Raw genomic sequence first — 23,058 nt, 5'->3', positions numbered from 1 at the left:
ACGCATCTATTAACAGCTGATTATACAAGCTAATAGTGTCACCGACAGGGGTTGGAAGTAAAGGGCTGTGGCGAGTTGGAAAGTACAGGCTTGGTCGTTTCCACAGTGTGGAGCCAAGAGGTACCGCTTCAAAATGATGGGTCAGGGAATAACAATCACTAGTTAATAGTTATAGGAGTTCCCATCGTGGCGACTAGGAACCATGAGGACACAGGTTCGATCCCTGGCCTCGCTCCATGGGTTAAGGATTGGGCGTTGCTGTGGCTGTGGTGTAGGCTGGCGGCTACCGCTCCAATTCGACCCCTAGCCGGGACCCTCCACATGTGCAGGTGCAGCCCTAAAAAGCAGGAAAAAAAAAAAAACAAACCCGCACGTGGAGAGGAGTGCTGAGGGAGATAGACTGCTTATCATCATGGACGACGACGGAGAACCGCGTAGACGACAAAGCCAGAAACAGCGGTAAACTTAGCCGGATGGAGGGAGCAACCTAAAGAATAAAAAGGGGCTGCTTCTCCCGAGAAGCAGGACTGGCGTAGGCAGCAGGGAGGAAAGCTTTTTATTTTCTCTCTCCCCGAGTTGTTTAAAATGTCTGTTCAAGTACACGCCCTAAAATTAAAATTGCTTTTACACACAATCCTAAAAACCATGAGGGCTGGCAGGCTTAGAAGGGAATAAAAGTTGATTGTCTAACAGTGTAGGAAGATCCCAGAAGACTATAAACAGCAGGTATAAAAACTCGAGAAAGGGTTCGAAGGAAAAGACCAGTTAAAATACAGGCATAAGCCTACTGACCACTACAGCAGAGTCCACAAAAGCAGTTTATTATAACAGTGATTTAAACAACAAATGTTTAGTATTTTCTGCTTAAAATAACAGAGATTAAAACTATTCCCATCCAAAACAGTGAAGCAAAATAGGTGTGGCCCTTAAAGTACTGGAGGTTCTGGACAACCCAGTTTTGGACAGAAGGATGTCATCACACATGTTTACAGATAACACATGACGGCCCAGGACCTCCACATGTTCACTTGAAAGGAATGACTTTAAAATAAGTGATCCTTAAAAATTATCACAATTAACAGCATCGACACCAAAGTTATAATATTTTAATAAAACGTTTACACTTCTGGAACAACTTGATTCATACAATGTACTCGATACAGCAAACAAAACAAAGAAGACAGTCTTCTCATAAAACATTTAAGGTACATTTCTTTTGACTGTGTGTGTGTGTGTGTGTGTGTGTGTGTGTGTGTCACATATTCTTTTGGTATTCTTCTGGATTGCTATACAAAGCTTTAAAAATGAAAATTCCATATAAAAATAGTTATTTATTTGGTTTTCTAACGAGTAAAATTTCAAATTAAATAACAAGATGTTCCATTTACCCATGTATATTGCATAGAAACAGTTAAATAATATTTAGAAAAACATTGAGAAGTCAGTTTTTTAATGGCTGCTACATCTTTAAGTTGGTGATTCAAATTTTATTATAATTTTAAAATTATTCTGTAGGTATAAAAATTTAAAAAAATACTTTCCAATTTAATAAAAACGGCCTCTAGATTTACATTGTCAAACACTGTTGTGATTGCTACAGTGACTATCTTGTAGATATACTGAACCAAAATAAGTTAATTTTTAAAAATCAATAACATAGTATTATACTGGCAAGATTTCTTTAGAAACAAATGAAGATAATTATAAAGTCAAAGTTATATGTGTACTACTACAAATAAATATGCTCTAAATATAATTACTTTGTTTTAAAAAGCAGAACATAAAAATGCATGGAATAGTCGAAGATTTTTTAATTTAAGTCACCAGTGTAGAAATCTAAGCACTTAATCCCTTAAAAAGTTAGAAGATTTCAATTTAAAGGATGACTTCTCCCTGGGGATATTGTGACTTTCTATGAATCAAAAAAAGAAAGTATTTTTTCTATTCAGATGTTCTTAAAGTATTTTGGTTCAAGTTATTTTTATGCAAATACTCCTTTAAATGTTCTTTCCCTGAATGATTTTGGCCTCATGACATATTTTAAAGATACATGTGCCTCTGCAGTCAACCCCTCCCCCATTCTAATACCTATACATATATGCATTATAACTATAGACATCTTTTGGGGATTATAAAAATACTTAATTTTATAAGCTTAAATAATTACTGAATGTTAATACAGAATACATTAATAGTTGTATAATTTTACTTTTATTTATAAAAAGGTTTTCTTCCAGCAGCATTTGCATTGCAAACGCAATGCGATGGAATGACATTGCAGTATGCATGGACTCATCCTGCAGACCGGACTGGGCAGCCAGCCACAAGCTTCCTCTAGAAGGAAGATGTTTCAGCTCCAGAAAAGCACTTCCTATAAAGCACAAAAGTCTTGAGGGACTAGTAACTTCTCTGAACCTTAGAAGTGCACTTTAAAGTTACCTCCACCGAATCGGCAAGATTTAATAAAATATCCTTGAGAAGTCCAAGTTATCTTTATCTCAAGAAAAAGGTTCTAAGGAAATAAGTAGAATTATATTAATGAATGGTGTTTTTAACTGAGTCACATGAACTGCTTAGTAACTGACGGGTTTCAAGAGTAAAACAATTTAAACATGATGGTGAGAAATATAAGAAAGCGAGAAAGACTGACGTGAAACTTAAGACATTACGAAAAAAACAAAACTCAAGCACTCATAGCAAGCTTGGTTTTGCTGAGCTCACGTTCCAGATTTCCAATCAAAGTATCAATACTCTCTTGGAGATCTCTGAGATTGACGGTGCGGTCCACCGTGGACCCAGCGGTCTGCATGGTCAAATACGTCTGAAATGGACACCCTTCGGAAGCGGGAGCTGGCTGTTGCATCATGATGTCTGGGTCATACATTTTGCTACGGTTTTCTGCATTTTCTCTGTCTTCCGTGGGGATGTCATCATAATCCACATTCCTCAAAGCCTCTTTTGTATTTAACAGGTAGTCTTCTCCGCAGCTGCTCCAGTCCCCTGCATAACGATTACTAAGTGGACTGTCTAACCGCGTTGGCCTTGGCCTCAGTGCTCTGCATGGACCAGTGCCCCTCAAATTTAACAGGTGAGGTCGTTCTTTCTTCCGCCGCAGATAATTCAGAGAAGACGTCTGCTCTGGGAACAAACTGTCTGCTGACTCTTTGATAGCTAAACGTTGCACTAGAAACAATAAATTTGCTTTAGTGACAGGCATCCAATTTAAAAACACAGAACTAAAGATAAGCCATTTAATAATCAACTACAAACATGCATTAAAACGAAAACATGCACACTACCAAAAGAAAGCATTCCATAATTATTTTTTCTGTCACCAGACATAATCAAGATTAGGGACAGAAGCTAGCAGAATGTTCCGTGGTGCTAATTCATGCCATATCACAATACCCCCAAATCAATCCAATTTCCAATGCTGATTGACTTTCTGGGCAAGTTAATTATTATCTAGCTTTAATTCAGACAGTAGCTAAGCTGACAGCTTCTTCTAATTAAAAGCTACAGCAAAAAGCAGGCAAGGCGTGTTGATGTACAAACAGAACAAAAGAAAAAGCCCTTCATCTGCAGACATCTAAACGAGGCCAAGGCATCTAAGGTGCTCGCTCTAAAAGTTCTGACCTTTGTGGGGTTTCGCAATTCTATCAGCAGCAGTGTCATAATTTAATTTACTAAGCAGCCCAAATTTCACTTTGATAAAATGCATAAAATCTAGACTCGACCACTTGTTACCTTTGGTTATACAGCATTAGCTACTAACAGTCTTCATTTATTGCCTGAAAATAGTACAGAAATTTTACTTTCCCATTCTGGTTAGGAATCTAACAATCTCAAATAACATTCCTCATATGACGACTAATGCGTCCTGTTAGTATGCACCATTTGCACCGGCCAAAGAGATCGCCATAGAGACACATCACTCCACAACAGACCAAGGCTCTACAGCTTACTCTGCTGTGTTACGGAACCAGACACTTGGCAAATGAGCTTAAACACTGAGGCGCAGCCGTTAAAAACTGTGCAAGGCACCTTTCTCTTTCTGCCTGTTTGTTCCCCACTAATAAGTCTGCCTCCATTCCTACCTTCCCTCTCTAGGACAAAGCGGTCATATGTTTAGTGATAATGCACATTTCCCTCTCCGGCACAGAAATACTGGACTCCTACTGCAGATGATAACTGAGCCCAATACCAACATTTACGTGGTTCTAGTTTTCCAGATTTACAGTGATTTTATTTTCAGATTGTATAATTTTTTTACTTAGATTTTATTAAACTACCTGATAAGTCCGTATAGGTATGGCTGTAACAGTTCTGTTTATCTGAATTTTAATGGTGGTTATTACATATGATTACGAATAGCTGAAAGCTCTTGATCTAAAATTTCCTGGAAAATAAAGGTCTGATATATACTTTAACTTGCTATTTAATAACAGTTATTAATCTAGAATGTCCTATGCCATTAGCTAATGCGATTGCAGAATGGATATCTGCATTTTTCTGCTGTTTAATTATTCATATTCCATCTTCTGCTGAAGCTGCTTATCTCCACCAAGTCTGTTTGCTTTTTTCCCTTCATTTTCTTTGCGACCCCGTTCTTCTTGGTGCTTAAGGGTCATGCCTATTGTTTTTGTCAACCCATTACGGTATTCTGCTAACCTTGAGATCATCTGGTTTGTGATTCAACCACAGTAAAACATTTTTGACTCTGTGTGTTAAGCTTGTCTTATTTTGTCTGCATTTTCCAACATTCACCTGCAAAACCCTCATTTCATTTTGTTGCCAGGTGCTCAAAGTTGTTTAACAAAGTCCCTATTCAAAAATTATTTTTATATATTTTCTTGGAAATATTTAAGAAACCAATTATAATATTTTATATCTTTTAGACTAAAAAATCAATTTCTAAAAAATCAAGTTCACTGGCTTTTTATACTACTGATGTTGAAATGGTTTTCTAGGAAATACGCACTTAAAATGGCTAATTTTAACCCCAAAAGAAAAGTTTTGCTTTTTCCAGTACTGTTGAGACCACCCACCTTCAACAGAATAAAATGAAAAAATGCAGTCAATAAAGTTGCTGGAAAACTTTCAAAATGTAATGATAATTACTAAGAAACTTAATTTTCTTTTCTTGTTTTCCACCATTAGAATTATATTTTATTCATCTCTTTATTAGCCTTTGACTATGTATAATCACATTATTTACTAGAAACTGCGGGAGGCCGAGTCCTCCGTTAGGACCTGGAGACATAAGCGTGAACGACACTCTGCCCTAAAGAAGCTCAGGCTAGTGCAGAAACAAAACAAAAATAATCAGGGAAAGCTGACAGCCTTCCCCCCAAAACACCCCGTCCGAAATCTATTCATCACGGCGAATGGGATCAGCAAACAGCTGGTCTAAGAGTTACGCACTCACTAAAGACATTTCCCATCGAAAAGGGTGAAAGGATAGCCTGTCATTAATTTTCAATATTCTTCTTAAAACAGCAAACCTATTTTTAAAAAGCAACCACTTTATAAAACTCCAGTATGCAAAAAAGATGGAAAGAAGACTGTTTTGGTCAAAAGAGAAATATGTTTCCATTTGCTCCCTCACCTGCTGCCAACCAGCCCCAAAACTGCTTCCAAAGAACTCAGGGATTTGGCAGAAGACAATCAGAAAAGCCAATGGCAGGAGGATTTTCGTTCCAGTGCCAGGGCTCTAAATGATCACTCAGAAGACAGGAGCTTTCAAGTAGAAAGCGCTAAGTGAATTATATTCTTGCCCAAAATTTAAAAATAAAAAATAGCAAAGGAGTTCCCGTCGCAGCTCAGCAGTAACGAATCTGACTAGCATCTATGAGGACGCAGGTTCAATCCCTGGCCTCACTCAGTGGGTTAAGGACCCCGAGTTGCTGTGAGCTGTGGTGGAGGTTGCAGACGAGGCTCCGCTCGGATCTGGGGTTGTCGCGGCTGTGGTGTAGGCCAGCGGCTGTAGTTCCAATTTGACCTCCAGCCTGGGAACTTTCATATGCTGCGGGTGCGCCCCCCCCCAAAAAAAAAGAAAGAAAAGGAAAAAAAATAACACAGAACAAAACAGAAAATTAAGAAAGTGAACGGTGGGCAGGAGAGGCGACCCACTTCTTTTCACCTGCAGGAGGGAAAATCCCAAAAAGAACAACAGGTGGGTACGAACGGCAAGGGGCCCAAACCACCGTGGACATGGGGAGGGGGCCTTGGCCAGGGGGCAGCCCAGTCCCCCCTCTGCCGCACCAGCCAGTTCCGGGGCTGGTGCCTGGACCACAGCCAGGTGGTTTCTGCCTTTTCTTGGATCCAAGAGCAAGCGATTTAGAAAGTGAAGCGGACTGCTGCTCCCTCTCATCTTTCTTTCGTGTTCTGCCTTTCGTCTGAGGTACTCTAACTAAAGAAAATAGCAGGTTATAGAAATGGGGCAGTTAGTGTAAATCCAGCCACACACATCTTTGGAGCAAGGTGCTACACACAAGGAGAATGCTGCTTAAAGTTGTCGCTAAAAAACCATACAGTGATCTCAAATCTGAACCTGCCTTTCTTCTATAACGTGTTGTTTTTGCTCCTAAACCCAAAACTAAGACAGCTATAACAAAATAAATGAAATGACACTAATCTCTGATACAGAATTAATGATAAAGAACTCAAGTTCTGATAAACTTGGCATCTCCTGGCAAGTAAATTTTCATATGCGATTAGAAGACTAAAATGGCTCCTTTCCCAATTTCTCATGTTCATGAAAATTAAAGCAGTTCTAGGAAACAACAGGAAACACATTTAAAACTTGAACTTTGGAGATCCCTATGTCAGGCACCAAATGCAGAAATCAAGACCAATTAACCAGAGAATCTTCATTCAGGACTTTTTTTGTCTTTTTAGGGCCGCACCCGAGGCACATGGAGGTTCCCAGGCTGGGGGTCTAATAAGAGCTGAGGCCACCGGCCTACACCACAGCCACAGCAACTCGGGATCCGAGCCGTGTCTGCGACCTACACCACAGCTCACGGCAACGCTGGATCCTTAACCCACGGAGGGAGGCCAGGGATTGAACCCGAATCATGGTTCCTAGTTGGATTCGTTTCTGCTGCGCCACAACGGGAACTCCAGATTTTTTAAAAAAGACGAAATCAAGAATCCTTTGAACTAGGCTTGTCCTCCTCATGCACACTAGCAATCGGGTAACAAAGCACATTTACTGAGGGCTAACTTTATGGTCAACTCCCTGCTCGTTTCCTGAGATGCTGTATCTCAAACTTCACCACAGTGCCGCGATAGCCACTGTTTACAGAGAAGCAAACTGAGGCTTAGGAAAAGGACAGCATCTGCCTGGTCCACACTGCTGAGTGCCACCCAGATCTGAATCCAAGCCTGACTCCGGGCCCGTGCCCTCCATCTGCTGTGCCCTCCACCGAGCCCCTAGGTGCCCTCACATCTGGCGCTGCAGGGAGGGGAGGGGAGCAGAGGCTACTATCGGGTAAGAAACTGCGGAACTGAAATCCAGGACCTTATAAAACATCTGCTTCAACACACAGTCCTTTTGGCTCCGAGACTACTTAAGACCCGTATCAGGAGATAACTGTCAGCCTCTTGGGATGGACTGGAAGAAGGGACACGGGTGAGAGAGAGGGAAAGACCGGAGATGTGGGTTCAAGCCCGGGTAATATGAAGAACGACTGTGAATACAACAGAAATGTCAGAAGAGGGACTGACTGAAGAAGAAAAATTAAGTCTGCTCTATATCAGCTGAACTAAAAAGAGAAAGGTAAAGAAATTAATGTTTACCGAGTACCTGCTGTGTGCCAGGAACTGTGCTGAACCTTACACACAATTTTTATTTAATCCTCCCATAAATTCTCTAAATATTAAAGTCACATGACAAAAGATGATAGTGAGGTTCTAGGATGTTAAGGAACTTGCCCAAGGTCAGGTTTCTAACAGGTGATACAACCAGGACTCAAGTCCAGATGTGATCGAATCCAAAATGTGTTCACTGGTCTCTATGTCTACAGTGGTATCAGCAAAAGCAGAAAACTTAAATGGGAAAAAAAACCCTAAAGGGCAGGTATCAATTTGTAACTATTTCAAAAGGCAAAATCTAGAAAACTTTTCTTCAGTCATACATGGGCAAATTCAACGATTAGCTAATTCAAACACTCTGTCATTGAAAGAGAAGAGTATTTCCACAGAACCACTTACCTGGCCAGAGCTGAAGTAAGTAATGAAGCACTTCAATGTGTTTTTTAAAATCCAAAGCAGTAGCAAGTTCTTCTGAGTCGGTAAAGACTCTGTTGTTATGGCTGGAAGTCTCTTGCCTCTGACTTAACAGCACTGGTCCAAAGCACACAGCCAAATTCTGGCAAGTCATCTTATTCACGTCCTGGTAAGAAGCCACCAATTTCAAATGATCCAGCAACATCATTAGGGTTGCCTAAATTGAATTACATTAAATTTCACTTAATACAATCATACAGGGGCAAATTCAAGGATACAGTTTATAGCAGAGCATGCAGAGAGGCATCTTGTTACTTTTTAAAACATCATTTTGAAGTATGCTTGTAAGTTGGACGTTTAGAACTGAAACATATTTTCTTATAGGATCCTTAGGTTTCAGTGACATAATTTGATTCGCTAAATGGCTAAAAAATATACAGTCCATAAAATCTTCATGAATGCATTCCAAATTTTAACTGGCGTCCATAGGAAAATAGACCATCAACTTTTTCCTCTCTTCCCTCCTCTGAAAAGACAACAGCTAAGGCTGTGATGGAAAAGGGATTAGGGTAAAGAAACGTTCACTTGAAAGTTTGGAAGAATCCTGGAGTCATAATTAGGGATGATTATCCTAAAATCAAGGAAGCTGACCATGGCCAGGCTCTACTATGATCCAGATGAGGAAAAAGGACAATGTGCTTCTTAATAAATATTTTAAGTAGACAAGCCATGGAAAAGGGAAGAATAGCACAGTTAGAAATAAAAAATGTATTGAAAAAATATTTTTTAAGTCTTTGAAGAAACTAGTAAGGGGAATTTGCTCAAGAAGTAGAATGACTATTTTAGGCTGAAGCAATTATGGAAAAAACTGATGTTTTTTGATATCCTGGCATAGGATCAATCATTTAATAAATTAAATGTGTAATTTCTTCTTCATAATTGAATTGGGGAAATAAATGGCAACTATAACCTAGAATTTTGTTAAAGTATTAAAAAAAATGGCACATTATTTCTGAGCCAAAACTGACAAGTGGATTTGGTGACTAGAAGCTAACTATTAGCCCTGGCAAGAGCGAGTCCAGAGAGAGAGCTGGGTAGGAGGCCAGAGAGCATAGCTGAGGAGCGGCTGGCACTGCAGGGGCGCCCTCGGCCAGAGTGAGCACCTGCTTGATGGTGGGCTGTGAAGGGAAGGAATGGAGGGAAATGGATCTAAAACAGACTACAACCGATACTTTCAAATCAAAGCCAGTGACACGCTGGCTAGCGCGCGCCGCGCACACACACACACACACACACACACACACACGCCCTGGGTAAATATACTAGGTTCAATTTCAGTAGCAAAACAAGAAACACAACCTAAAGTAATAATCTTTTTACTTTTGTCTACTAAATAAAATCAGCCCAAAAATGTAATCGTTGTGTCCAGTTTTGAAATTTAATATGAAACACATATTAATAGCCTCAAAATGTTCACATCATTTAAATCAGCAGTTCCACTGAGATTCTATTCCAATAATTATAATGGAAAATAAATCTGTGGACAAATAAATACAAATAGGTGCAAAACCTAAATATTATACAGAAGAGAATAGCGATTAAATTGTCAGATCCACTCGACGGAACATTACGCAGCCTTTTTAAAAAGAACGTTAGGAGGAGTTCCCATTGTGGAGCAGGGGAAATGAACCTGACTAGTATCCATGAGGGTGAGAGTTTGATCACTGGCCTGCTCAGTGAGTTAAGGATCTGGCCTTGCCATGAGCTGTGGTGTAGGCCGGCAGCTGTAGCTCTGATTCGACCCCTAGCCTGCGATATGGCCCCAAAAAGAAAAAAAAAAAGAAAAAGAAAAAGAATGTTAGGAGTTCCTGTTGTGGCTCAGCGGTAACGAATCCAACTAGTGTCCATGAGGACTCGGATTCGATCCCTGGCTTCACTCAGTGGGTTAAGGATCCAGCGTTGCCTTGAACTGTGGTGTAGGTTGTAGATGCAGCTCAGATCCCATGTTGCTGTGGCTGTGGCGTGGGCCGGTGGCTACAGCTCCAATTCAACCCCTATCCTGGGAATCTCCATATGCCAGGGGCGCAACCCTAAAAAGAAAAAAAAAAAAAAAAGACGAAAAGCAAAAAAATAAAAATAAATACATTAAAAAAAAAAGAATGTCAACAACATGAGCTTTAAGACCAGAGAGATCTAAATTCATATGACTGACCACAATACTCGCAAAAGCTACATAATCTTGGGCAAGTGATTTAAACTCCCTGACATTGGAATCTTCACTTAGAAGAAACATGCTTACAGTTTCACCTTGCTCGGGTGAGGGGTCTTTCCACCACTCCAGCCACCTGGTGGCTTCTGCCCACTTCTCTGTGTCTGCCCCCTCCCCACCCAAAGGAGCAGTAACTGCTCGTTCAGATGACTGTACAGTAACTTAGTGAATGAAGTGATCGGGCTTAAAGCATTTCTACCCACTCATTCTCGAACCTTCTGCTCTCAAGAGACACACAGGGAAAGGTGGCCTCGTCTGGATGAGCCTGGCCACATTCTTTCTCTTGTTTTCCCTTTTGTTCTCAACAATAAAGTTAGGCTAAGACTGGTTCTGCAGACTTGGTCCTCCTATCTCTCCTGCAGTGGTCCCTGGAGACAGCGGTCCCAAGATTTAGGTCTGGGAGCAGAGAATGGGGTGAGGCAAGGAGCAGGGGGACTCGGGGTGAGGGTTGGTGAGGTCTTGAGGCTAAGCCCCGTACATCGAAACAGCCACCATATGTCCACAAGACTAAAGGAAATAAAATGCTATTATTGCTGCCTTTAGATAGTGACAACTACGATTTCCACTCTTCTTTCTTACACTGTCCAATTTTTCTACAATAAACATATAATTTTCACAATAAGGTAACAATACTCTTTAAAGACTTATAGGGATTATTCATGCCTAGGCTAAAATCATACATAGAAAAATTGCCTTCTAGATTTATTCTGTTTAAGAAGCAGCTTCTAGATTTACGCTGGGTTTTTTTTTTTTTTTTTTTGATTGCTGTTGCTGCTTTCCAGGGCTGCACCCTCGGCATATGGAGGTTCCCAGGCTAGGGGTCTAATCGCAGCTGCAGCTGCCGGCGTATGTCACAGCCACATCAACGCCAGATCCGAGCCACGTCTGCAACCTACACCACAGCTCACGGCAACGCTGGATCCTTAACCCACTGAGCGAGGCCAGGGATCCAACCTCCTGGTTCCTAGTCAGATTCGTTTCTGCTGCGCCACGTCAGGAACTCCCGATTTATGCTGTTTCGGTGGCCTCCGGCAACTCTAAGTGCGGCAAATGTCAACCACCTAAGCAATTACTTGCAGCTCTGGAGCTAAGCATTTAACTCCTCAGCTGGCTTCAGGAAGAATGTGCATCGGTTACTCTCACCTTCTCAACATCGGGCAGACAGTCCAGCAGGTCAACCGTGTCCTTGGAGTCAGCTGGATCATTCTCACAACCATTTGACGACATCTTCAAAGGATTTTTTGCCATTGCATCTAACACAGCCTCATAAAGCTGCTTTGTTATCAGAGGAGAAGGAAGTTCTCTTAAATAATCCTTAAGAACACCTTTGGAAAAAAAACAAACCAGAGGCAGATGGCAATTCATCCTTAGAGTGAAACAAAAACTGTGGTGGATTTTTTTTCAAGGTATTATTACGGCGTAGTTTTAATATTCTGAAAACAAAGCAATAACGTAAAAAGAAAGTATAACAAAACAGTAGCATTTTGTATACTTAGAAATTGCCTCATTAACTGACTTTTTGCTTTGAAAGCATGTTAGTAATGTACATACATAATTTCCAGTTATACTATGATGTCTGTTGCTCATAAAGTCATTCTTCTTTTTTTGCCTTTTAGGGCCGCACCCACAGCATATGGAGGTTCCCAGAGCTGCAGCTGCCGGCCTACACCACGGCCACGGCAACACGGGATCCCCGACCCGCAGAGAGAGGCCAGGGGCTGAACCTTCCTCATGGATACTAGTCAGACTCATTTCGGCTGTACCAAAACAGGACCCCCAGTAAGTCATTCCTGATACACATACCCTGTTGATTCTGCCCCCTCTGTAAAAAGCTCCTCTAAGCACAAGTAAAACAAAATAAGGCATAACGGTCATTGTAAATTCTTCCAATTATGTGAACTCTGAATTTCTAGGCTTTTCATAAGCCCTTGCAGATAAATGAGCTATACAAATATATTTCCTCTTTGATACGGGAGGGGGCACATATCCCAGGTAGTGAGATAATCTCTCATGTTACGCTGTGGAGGAAAAAAGTCATTCCTAAAACCAAACAGGGAGTTCCTGTCATGGCTCAGTGGTAACAAACTCTTAGCGCCCATGAGGATGCCTCACTCAGTGGGTTAATAAGGATCCGGTGTTGCCGAGAGCTGTGGTGGAGGTCACAAAAGCAGCTCAGATCTGGCGTTGCTGTGGCTGTGGTGTAGGCCGACGGCTACAGCTCCAATTTGACCCCTAGCCTGGGAACTTCATATGCCATGAGTGTGGCCCTAAAAAGACAAAAAAAAAAAAAAAAAAAAAAAAAGAAAGAAAAAGAAAAAGAAAGAAAGAAAGAAAAGAAAAAGAAAATCTGAGGCCCTGGAAAGTGATGGCCGGAGACACAGATCTGAGAATGATCCGCTTAGAGACAACCAGAAGCCTGAAACGACTGAGACGATGGTGTGGCACAGAGGGAGGCGGGACGGCCCAGACGCACGGAAGTCCGCCCTGACGGGGTCGTCAGGAAGAGGGTTTCCAAGGCCACCGGGAGAAGGGCTGAAGGGCAGAATGGCTGAGGAAGCCGACGTGGTAAGAGAGGCGGGGTGGGGGGACACGCAGGTGTGCCGCCAAGGAAATCAAGAATGTTTCAAGAAAGAGTTTAAGGTGTCAGCTGACACCCGGTGACGGTTTGGGTAGATGAAGACGCTGTTCTGGCCTGGTCATGCGGATATTAAAATCATTCAGGACGACGGCAGACCTCGGCTGGAGATGCAAGCACAGGGCAGATTTCCAAGTGCTGACTGACTAAATGGAATGCCTAAGATTCTGCAGATGACATGAAACAGCAAAGGCCAGGTGGTGCAAGAATGTGCCACAAGCCTCAAAAGAGCCTTATTCCTTAAGAGAGCAGAGATTTCTACTATTAAAAAAAAAGATTTCTACTATGAAAACAGCACCGAGGAACCAAGAGAATACTGACCAAACTTTATCTTTGATATGTGTAAGAAGATACACAAATATAAAGTGTCTGACATATAATAATAATCATTGCATGTTGGAGGTACAGTGATGGTTATGATAAAGCATTGCCTACGCAGCACACGCGCAATAATTGTTTATTTCCATGCCTTAACGTATGTCATGTGATTTTTTACTGCTATCATTAGTTTTCTACAGTGAACAGCAACATTCAGGTTAAAGAGGATAATTGAGTTACAATTAGAAAGTGAAAATGCAATTTTCTGCAATGCCAAATAAAGACACGACGAACGCTTGAGGGCATAATTGTTTGTAAGGATTTCGCATCTGTTCCTTGACAAAGCAAGACTTGTTCTAGTAAAACTCAATATGACCTGGTAGTTTGAGACTTGCCCTATGATGCAATTATATTAAATTAAAACCTAAAAGATCCCAGAAAAGATAACTTTATAACTTAGTGAAACATATATTTCAAACACCATTATCCTTTATATGATTTATATACTAAGCAACCATTGATATAAGTGAAATTTAAATTAATCCAAGGTCAAGATTACCTACGTCAAACATTTATATGGAACCACAAAAGACCCAGAATCGCCAAAGCAATCCTGAGAAACAAAAACCAAGCAGGAGGCATAACTCTCCAGACTTCAAGAAATACTACAAAGCCACAGTCATCAAAACAGTGTGGTACTGGTATCAAAACAGACAGACAGACCAATGGAACAGAATAGAGAATCCGGAAATAAACCCTGACACCTATGGTCAATTAATCTTTGACAAGGGAGGCAAGAACATAAAATGGGAAAAGGAAAGTCTATTCAGCAAGCATTGCTGGGAAAACTGGACAGCTGTATGCAAAGCAATGAAACTAGAACACACCCTCACACCATGCACAAAAATAAACTCCAAATGGCTGAAAGACTTAAATATACGACAGGACACCATCAAACTCCTAGAAGAAAACATAGGCAAAACACTCTCTGACATCAACATCATGAATATTTTCTCAGGTCAGTCTCCCAAAGCAATAGAAATTAGAGCAAAAATAAACCCATGGGACCTCATCAAACTGAAAAGCTTTTGCACAGCAAAGGAAACCAAAAAGAAAACAAAAAGACAACTTACAGAATGGGAGAAAATAGTTTCAAATGATGCAACTGACAAGGGCTTAATCTCTAGAATATACAAGCAACTTATACAACTCAACAGCAAAAAAGCCAATCAATCAATGGAAAAATGGGCAAAAGACCTGAATAGACATTTCTCCAAGGAAGATATACAGATGGCCAACAAACACATGAAAAAATGCTCAACATCGCTGATTATAAGAGAAATGCAAATCAAAACTACCATGAGATACCACCTCACACCAGTCAGAATGGCCATCATTAATAAATCCACAAATAACAAGTGCTGGAGGGGCTGTGGAGAAAAGGGAACCCTCCTGCACTGCTGGTGGAAATGTAAACTGGTACAGCCACTATGGAGAACAGTTTGGAGATACCTTAGAAATCTATACATAGAACTTCCATATGACCCTGCAATCCCACTCTTGGGCATCTATCCGGACAAAGCTCTACTTAAAAGAGACACATGCACCCGCATGTTCATTGCAGCACTATTCACAATAGCCAGGACATGGAAACAATCCAAATGTCCATCGACAGATGATTGGATTCGGAAGATGTGGTATATATACACAATGGAATACTACTCAGCCATAAAAAAGGATGACATAATGCCATTTGCAGCAACATGGATGGAACTAGAGAATCTCATACTGAGTGAAATGAGCCAGAAAGACAAAGACAAATACCATATGATATCACTTATAACTGGAATCTAATATCCAGCACAAATGAACATCTCCTCAGAAAAGAAAATCATGGACTTGGAGAAGAGACTTGTGGTTGCCTGATGGGAGGGGGAGGGAGTGGGAGGGATCGGGAGCTTGGGCTTATCAGACACAACCTAGAATAGATTTATAAGGAGATACTGCTGAATAGCATTGAGAACTATGTCTAGATACTCATGTCGCAACAGAAGAAAGGGTGGGGTAAAAACTGTAACTGCAATGTATACATCTAAGGATGACCTGACCCCCTTGCTGTACAGTGGGAAAATAAAAAAAAAAAAAAAGATTACCTACGTCACTATAATTTGAGGGCAAACAAGGGAGAATTATTATAATAAATATTAAGCACTTAAAGTATGCTCAATGCACATTATGTTCAATAAAGTAAAAATCATAGTTGCTTTTCTATAAGCTGACAAACTTCACAGGAAAAACAATCAAAAGATTTTATAAAAGGATACAGAGAGCAGGTGTCCATACTATGTTGTGACATCTACCATATAATTACTACCTATTGATCTAGAAATTAGCTATGTGGCTTTATCCCCAAAACACAGTGACAGACAGCAGCGTCTTAAGCCGAACCGCCTTCATAACACCTTCAAACACTTTGCAACATGATAACCTTAAGATAATAAGTTTGTGGAGACAACCTTTAATGCGACAGGAGCTACTTAAAGGAGACGGGGAAACATTTATGATGCCGTTTATTTAATGCAACACAGTAAATCTTATCATGTACCTGAAGAAAATGCAGGCAATTACAGGTAACTAGAGACCTGGTTCTACTTACATATCTTAAGCTGCTCTGTGACAGTTAGAAACCATGAAAGTACACCCCTCTCACCTCATTCAGGCACAAGGACCAACTGCACAGGAAAATTCCACTCATCCCCATGATGGAATAAAGGAATCACCAGACTAAAATAAGGGGAGCGGGGTGGCATTCTAATCTCCAAACCTACTCCCACCTCTCAGAGGCTGGTCTGAAGTACCTATATTTTATTAATTCTCCATCACAAAATTCACCTTGTTTTCTCTCTGCCTGAAACTCTGGTCCCAGATCTCCCAGCGGTTCACTCCACGTCATGGAGGTCTCAGCTGGGGACTCGTCAGAGGGACATTCTTCTCGGACCACCCTAGCCCCAGGAACCTCCAGGGGTCACTGGAAGTGGCCGTCATCGTCCCCATGCCTACTTACCGCCGATGGTCACTACGTCACCTATCCGTTAACTTCATCACCGACTTCTCCCCACTAGAGACCCAGACCATGAGGACCGAGATACTGTTGGTTGTTAATTTGCCCCTCGCGCCCGGAAGAATGCCTGGCACACAGTATGTGTTTGATCAATGAATTTCCGGATAAGGAAGGGCAAGGGATTAAACAGACTCTGGCTATTTCGACGGACAGACTCCACCTCTCCTTTAGGGGCCCAATTGGAGAGTTCCTGCTACCATGACACTAGCATCCCAGGAAGACATAACAGCCTTCAGCTTAAAACCCCAGTTCTGGGAGTTCCCACTGGCGCAGTGGCAATGAACTCAATAGTATCCACGAGGGTTCGAATTTGACGGCTGGCCCTGCTCAGGGGGTTAAGGATCTGGCCTTGCCGTGAGCTGTGGTGTAGGCCAGCAGCTGTAGCTCTGATTCGACCCCTAGCCTGGGAACTTCCACATGCTGTGGGTGAGGCCCTAAGGGAAAAAAAATTCAGCTCTAATTTGGAGAAAAAAACCAAAACAAATAATCTTTCAGTATTTACCCTTTAGCACTGCAACAAAAACAAGCAATTTTTAAAACTTTTTTTAAGCTAAATACACAGGAATAAGAAAGAGAATTATTACAGAATTGTATCTATTTACCTCCAAAACTTGGTAGGTCACCATCTCCTTCCCTCCTTCACCCTCCCGGCACCTGTACGTCCCTGATGCGGAAGTGCTATTTGTATGTGTGTGTGTTTCTTTCTTTCTTTTTTTTTCTTTTCTTCTTTTTGGCCACACCTGTGGCATGTGGAAGTCCCTGGGCCAGGGATTGAACCTGCGCCACAGCAGCGACCTGAGCCTCTGCAGTGACAATGCTGGATCCTTCACCTGCTGCATCACAAGGAAGTCCGATAAGGAAATGCTATTATAAAGCCTAATACAAGGACACTCATCCAACTAATGACAAAAGGAAGGAAGAAGGGAGATGGCCGTGTTCTAATTCTGCAGCTTATAAGCGATCCGGAGTGTCAGTTCTGGTTCCAGTCTGCGAGGGACCCCTCACCACTCACCTGGTACCTTCCTCTTCAGCAAGGGCTACGAGTCACATAGCTTCCCATCTCCAAATTTCTGCTAAGAGATTGCTCTCCGGCAACCCTTGCCTGACTAAGCCCAGCTCACCATTTAAAAGTTAGCTAAGAAGCCTTCTCTTCCAGGAAGTTTTCCCGAATTTTCCCAGGACAAGGGAAGAGCTCCTCACAATTACCAACAGCTGCCTCCACGTCGGTCTCCCCTTGAGACTAACATTCTTGCAAGCAGAGTTTGCCGCTTACTCATCACTGTACTCCAAACGCCTCGGCAAAGTCTCTGGCATCCAGCAGAAGGTCACTGGAGGGATGGGTGCCACCTTTCTTCTGGCAACCGTAGGATCTGGAGTAATACACGAAGTAACCTCATTCTCCAGATGAGACTCTGCCCCCAGTGAAAACGCCTCTGTCCTCCACCAGCACCCACAACAAAAGACTAACTCACTAGAACCAGAATATTGAAAATGCAGCTACAGAACCATGAGACTCATTCTTTCTTGGGTGAAACTTACACGGATAGTAAAGCTACATTAGAGCAGGTAGATCTGGATGCAGAATCAGTGTCCTTTCCTGAGGCTGGTGCTGCAAATTAATTTTCAAGATTCATTAATCCACCCCAGCTGGCTCACTTACTCTTTTTTCTTTTTGTCTTTTTGCCTTTTCTAGGGCAGCTCCGGCGGCTTATAGAGGTTCCCAGGCTAGGGGTCGAATCCCAGCTATAGCCGCTGGCCTACGCCAGGGCCACAGCAACATGGGATCCGAGCCGTGTCTGTGACCTACACCACAGCTCACGGCAACGTCGGATTGTTAACCCGCTGAGCGAGGGCAGGGATCGAACCCGCAACCTCATGGTTCCCAGTCGGATTCGTTAACCACTGCGCCACCACAGGAACTCCCTCACTTACTCTTTCTGAACTTACTTACTTACTTTTACTGAGACCTACTCCACACATGCTATTCGGATCAAATGGCTCTCACATGCTGTTTCAGTGTGCTCTGGTTTCTAAATCTACGACCGTTCCTTAATGGTTTGCATTCCTTAGTGTTTGTACAGTTTAGATGTCTATGTTCAATCCAGATGAAGAAAAACAGAAACAATTTGAAAGTTAATGTGCCAGATATCAGCAAACATATAACATGTATGGTATGAAAAAGATACAGTTAAAATATATTCGTAAATGTATAAATTCAGAAAAGTATTAATGGTTTAATGATAATTTCTGGTTTATTTCTAATCAAGTTTGCTTTCAAAGGAATATAAAAGAATTAAGGTAGGATTAAAAATCACAAAAAAGCGTGGCCAAATGAACTTTTGAGCACTGAACCTAGACAATGACTGTGCAGCACTGACACATGAGACCTGTTTCACAGCGGGCAGATGCCCTCGTGTTGAATTTTCCTCCTCAGGAGACTTATCTCTTCTACTAATCATTAAATAATAAATATTCTGACTTTTCTAATTTCTTTTTGTGTACTATGACTAGATTTTATACCTTAAATTTTGCACCTGATTGGAAAAAAATCTGGTTTGTCTGGAACCCTTCATTCTGTATTTCAGACAAGCCAACTTAGAACACATGAAGTGGTCGGTAAACTCGATCTTTCGCTTCATTAATGTCTCTTTTTAGACCTACTGAACTGTTAATCACATTTCAAAGTTTACTTAGAAATGTGAATTCACATGGAACAAACACATGAGGTAATGGCCAATTCCCTGAATCCACAATACCCTTCATCTTGAGCCATCATGAGCCCTTGTGTATAATTTATTGCAATTCCAATGATATTTCTCAGACAAATCTTAAATCATTCCATTGGCTTTTTATCAAGAAAGAAAATAGCTCTAGGTTCTCTTGAAAAACAGCTTTACTGAAATGGAATATACAAAGAATAGAGCCAAGAAACACCCAATTCATAAATTATGGAAATTCTCAATTTTAGAAAAGAATGCTGCTGTAAATCTAACACTCACTGACCTAGTATTCATATTTTCTGTGTATGTTGCAAATTTCCAGCTAGGGACCTTCTCTTATAGCAAACAATCACTTCAAATCACATCATTTCACCTTTTCAAATTGCACACATTTGACATAATTTTTATCTCTAAGACAAGGCTTCAACCAAGACAAAACCTCCTCTCATTTAGTTACAGAGTACAATTTCTTGGAGAACTGCTATTTATAAAATTTTTCTTTAATAAATTCATAAAATGGATATTTGATGATTTTGTTAATTATATATTATTATGAGAAAAAATCTGCTTTTTTGTACGTGACCCATTTTTAATAGAAATTGTCTTCTTCCTTTTTAAAAATAACCATTATTTCTGGTTTGCTAACACTTATGAGAAAGAAGAATTGCTTTGTTTTCTCTTAGAATTAAAATGCTTGGGATCAAAGTTTCAGTTATTCTAGAATATATATATTAAATACTCTATGAAAATAAGAGTCATCCAGAATTTAGAGATTGGGAATCTCAATTATTTGGAAAGTCACAATCCTAAAAGTTAATTTTAAGGATTTCAACCAATAAAAAAACCTCTTTAGCATGCGCAAGATGAACACTCATATTCTCACCTGGACAATTCGTTGAGCGCAAAATAAGAAAGAAAACTGTTGTTCCTGCTGAGGCTCAGGTTGCTGCTGTGGTGTGGGTTCAATACCTGGCCCAAGAACTTTTGTATGCAGCAGATACCGCCAAAAAAGGAAAAAAAGAAAGAAAATTGAAAGAGAAAAATGCATAATACCACAGCAAGAAAAAAATAGTAGTTGACAGTAGAGAAAAGAGAAAAACTATCAAAACACACAGGTGATCTAGAAATACAAACCAAAGCCCCTGCAGGTGAAAGGATGTGGTATCTGAGACTTGGTTCAAAATAACCCAAGTTTGGGGAGAATCAAATGAGGGTAGAAATGAGACAAGATTGGTCATGTGTTGATTACGGAAGCCAAGGGATGGATAAAGAAGGCTCATCATGGTATTCTCTTTACTTTGTACATGCTTGAAAATTTTGCTAATAAAAAGTAAATCGACAACAACAACGAACTGGATTTATAAGCCAGTAGTCGTCAAATATCAATTAGTTATGAAAAAGTCTTGGAGTTCTCTTGTGGTGCAGCAGGTGAAGGATCCAGCATTGTCACTGCGTGGCCTGGGTCACGCTGTGGCACGAGTTCGATCCCTGGGCCAGGAACTTCCTCCTGCCACAGACATGGCCCAAAAAGAAAAAAATAAAAATAAATAAATAAAAACCTCCTTATGGCCAAATTCAGAGGCCTTTTTTTTATCCTCATCTTGCATGATTTCTTCACAGGATGACTGAGCCACACCTTTCCTTAAAATTCTGTGGTCTCTTCCCAGACTTTGTCTTTTCCTCTCAATCTTTAGCTATGGCTTCTTTCTTCATCTGCCTCTAAAGTGCAGAGATCCTCAAAGTTCTTGCTTTTTCAAACTTACAGACAATTGCAGGGCGTTAACGACAATCAGTGCCAATGGCCTCGAATTGCCCTCTTCTACCCAACACACCCTGGGGGGGCTGGGGGCTATGCACTGACTGCGTGCCCCCTGGCTCGTTCCACCACGTCCTCACAGCCCACTGCACCCTCTCCTTAGCTGCAGGTGAGCACTTTCAACTTCGCTTTGCTGATTTAGTCATCTTTTGGCCTCACCCGAGGCCTGTGGAAGTTCCTGGGCCGGGGACAAACCTGCACCCCAGCAGTGACAACGCCAAATCCTTCACCACAAGGCCACCAAGGAATGCCTTGGCCTTGCTTCCCACATCCACTAAGATCTCCTATTAGGACCTCAAGGTCATCCTGTAAGTTTGGAAAGAAGCCCAGTGTATAATCTTTTTCTGCTTTTCCCCACCCAAAGCAGCAGCTCTCCTCTCGGCTGCCTTATTTCTGCTAATGGAGCCAGTCCTGTCCGCCCAGACCCTCCCTTTCTTCAGGTTCCTTCGGGCCCTCCTTCCTGCCGCTCCTGCCGCAAGACGCCCCGGCGCCATGGATCGCCTCTTTGCTAAGACGCCCCCACGGCCCCCTAGCTGGTCGCCTTCCACTTGTGTCTAATTTCAACCCATCACACAGACACGCCAGGTAAATATCCCTGAAGACTATCTCTACAGGTGTCACACACTCGCACCCACCCGCCCGGCTCAAAAATCTTTGATGGATTTTTGATGGGTAATAAATCTAAATTTATGATCTCGAACCAGAGTGGCAACGTCCCTTTCATTACCTAAGCTCCAGCAGACCGATCTCTAATGACGTTTTATTTATCCCTCTATGAAGAAAAAGAAGCTCTCTCCTTCTCTTAGCTGTCACTGCCAACGTGATGCAGGCCTATTTCCCCCCAACTCTCACGGCTGTCTGAGGATAGGAGTCACAGCTTGATAACTTCTCAGAGAAAATAACACAGGACTGTTTGTGAAAGAAGGAAAATAAGACTTAAGAATAAAAGCAAATCAAATTTAGGCAATAAAATAGTATTTTAATTCTCTTTCCTGCAGGTATAGTCTTTCCAGAATGTGTTCATAAAAAGAGTATCAATTTATTACCTGTTATTACATTTATATCTGGGTACTGGCTTTCACACAGACCAACAGCTTGGCTATCCCTCTCGAAAGCCTCTCGAAGTTCCTTCTTGACTGCTGCTGAGCCACATAATCGGTACAGGCCTACGACCTAGAAATAAAATTACGGCCACATTACGGTAAACTGGAGAAAGACAAAACATAGCAGTACGGGAGGAAGAGCTCACATGGACTTGACAATCAAATATGCTCTGAGGGCATTTAATTAAAAATAGCTCAAACATAGCTTTCTAAAGACTATATTGATGATAGTTACAGAGTCTAATAAAAACGTTCTATTCTTTCATTAAATCTGAACAATATACTATGGTTTCTGTACAGCTGGCTATCTTAAACCAGGATAGACTCTCTTCCCTTTAGTTTCATATGCAGCCAAGACCTCCATGGTCCAGGACGGTGCCTCTTCACATCTTTTGTTCTGCACTGAAATAATACAGCAGAGCAGTTAAACAAGAGCTTTGGATTTGACAAGCCCCACTCTATCACTCCCTGCTTGGTGAATGTGGGCAAGTTATTTCATCTCTTCAAAATCTGGCTTATTTATGTTTTTAAAAAAGTATATGTTCGAAATAAGTTTCCAGAATACTATTTGTATAAACTTATTTTTTTAGAAAAAAATAAAAGGGGGGAGTTCCCATCGTGGTGCAGCAGGAATAAATCCGATTAGGAACCATGAGGTTTCGGGTTCAATCCCTGGCCTCACTCAGTGGGTTAAGGATCTGGCGTTGCCATGAGCTGTGGTGCAGGTGGCAGACGCAGCTCGGATCCTGCGTTGCTGTGGCTGTGGTGTAGGCCGGCAGCTGTAGCTCCAATTAGACCCCTAGCCTGGGAACCTCCATATGCTGCGGGTGCAGCCCTAAAAAGT

The 23,058-nt window shown here is 41.4% G+C and overlaps 1 protein-coding gene across 1 annotated transcript in view; it reads right to left on the bottom strand.

Annotated features, from left to right (window-relative positions):
- Window positions 801-23,058, bottom strand: part of SYDE2 (synapse defective Rho GTPase homolog 2) — a 47,403-nt gene continuing 25,145 nt past the window's right edge. Inside the window, 4 exon segments of the mRNA XM_001928224.7 lie at window positions 801-3,183; window positions 8,218-8,449; window positions 11,645-11,826; window positions 22,158-22,284. Of these exon segments, the coding sequence (XP_001928259.4) occupies window positions 2,684-3,183; window positions 8,218-8,449; window positions 11,645-11,826; window positions 22,158-22,284 (1,041 nt within the window). The 3' untranslated portion in view covers window positions 801-2,683.

Source organism: Sus scrofa, chromosome 4 (genome assembly GCF_000003025.6).
Source record: "Sus scrofa isolate TJ Tabasco breed Duroc chromosome 4, Sscrofa11.1, whole genome shotgun sequence".
NCBI lineage: Eukaryota > Metazoa > Chordata > Mammalia > Artiodactyla > Suidae > Sus > Sus scrofa.
This window is presented reverse-complemented; position numbering and strand designations above follow the sequence as displayed.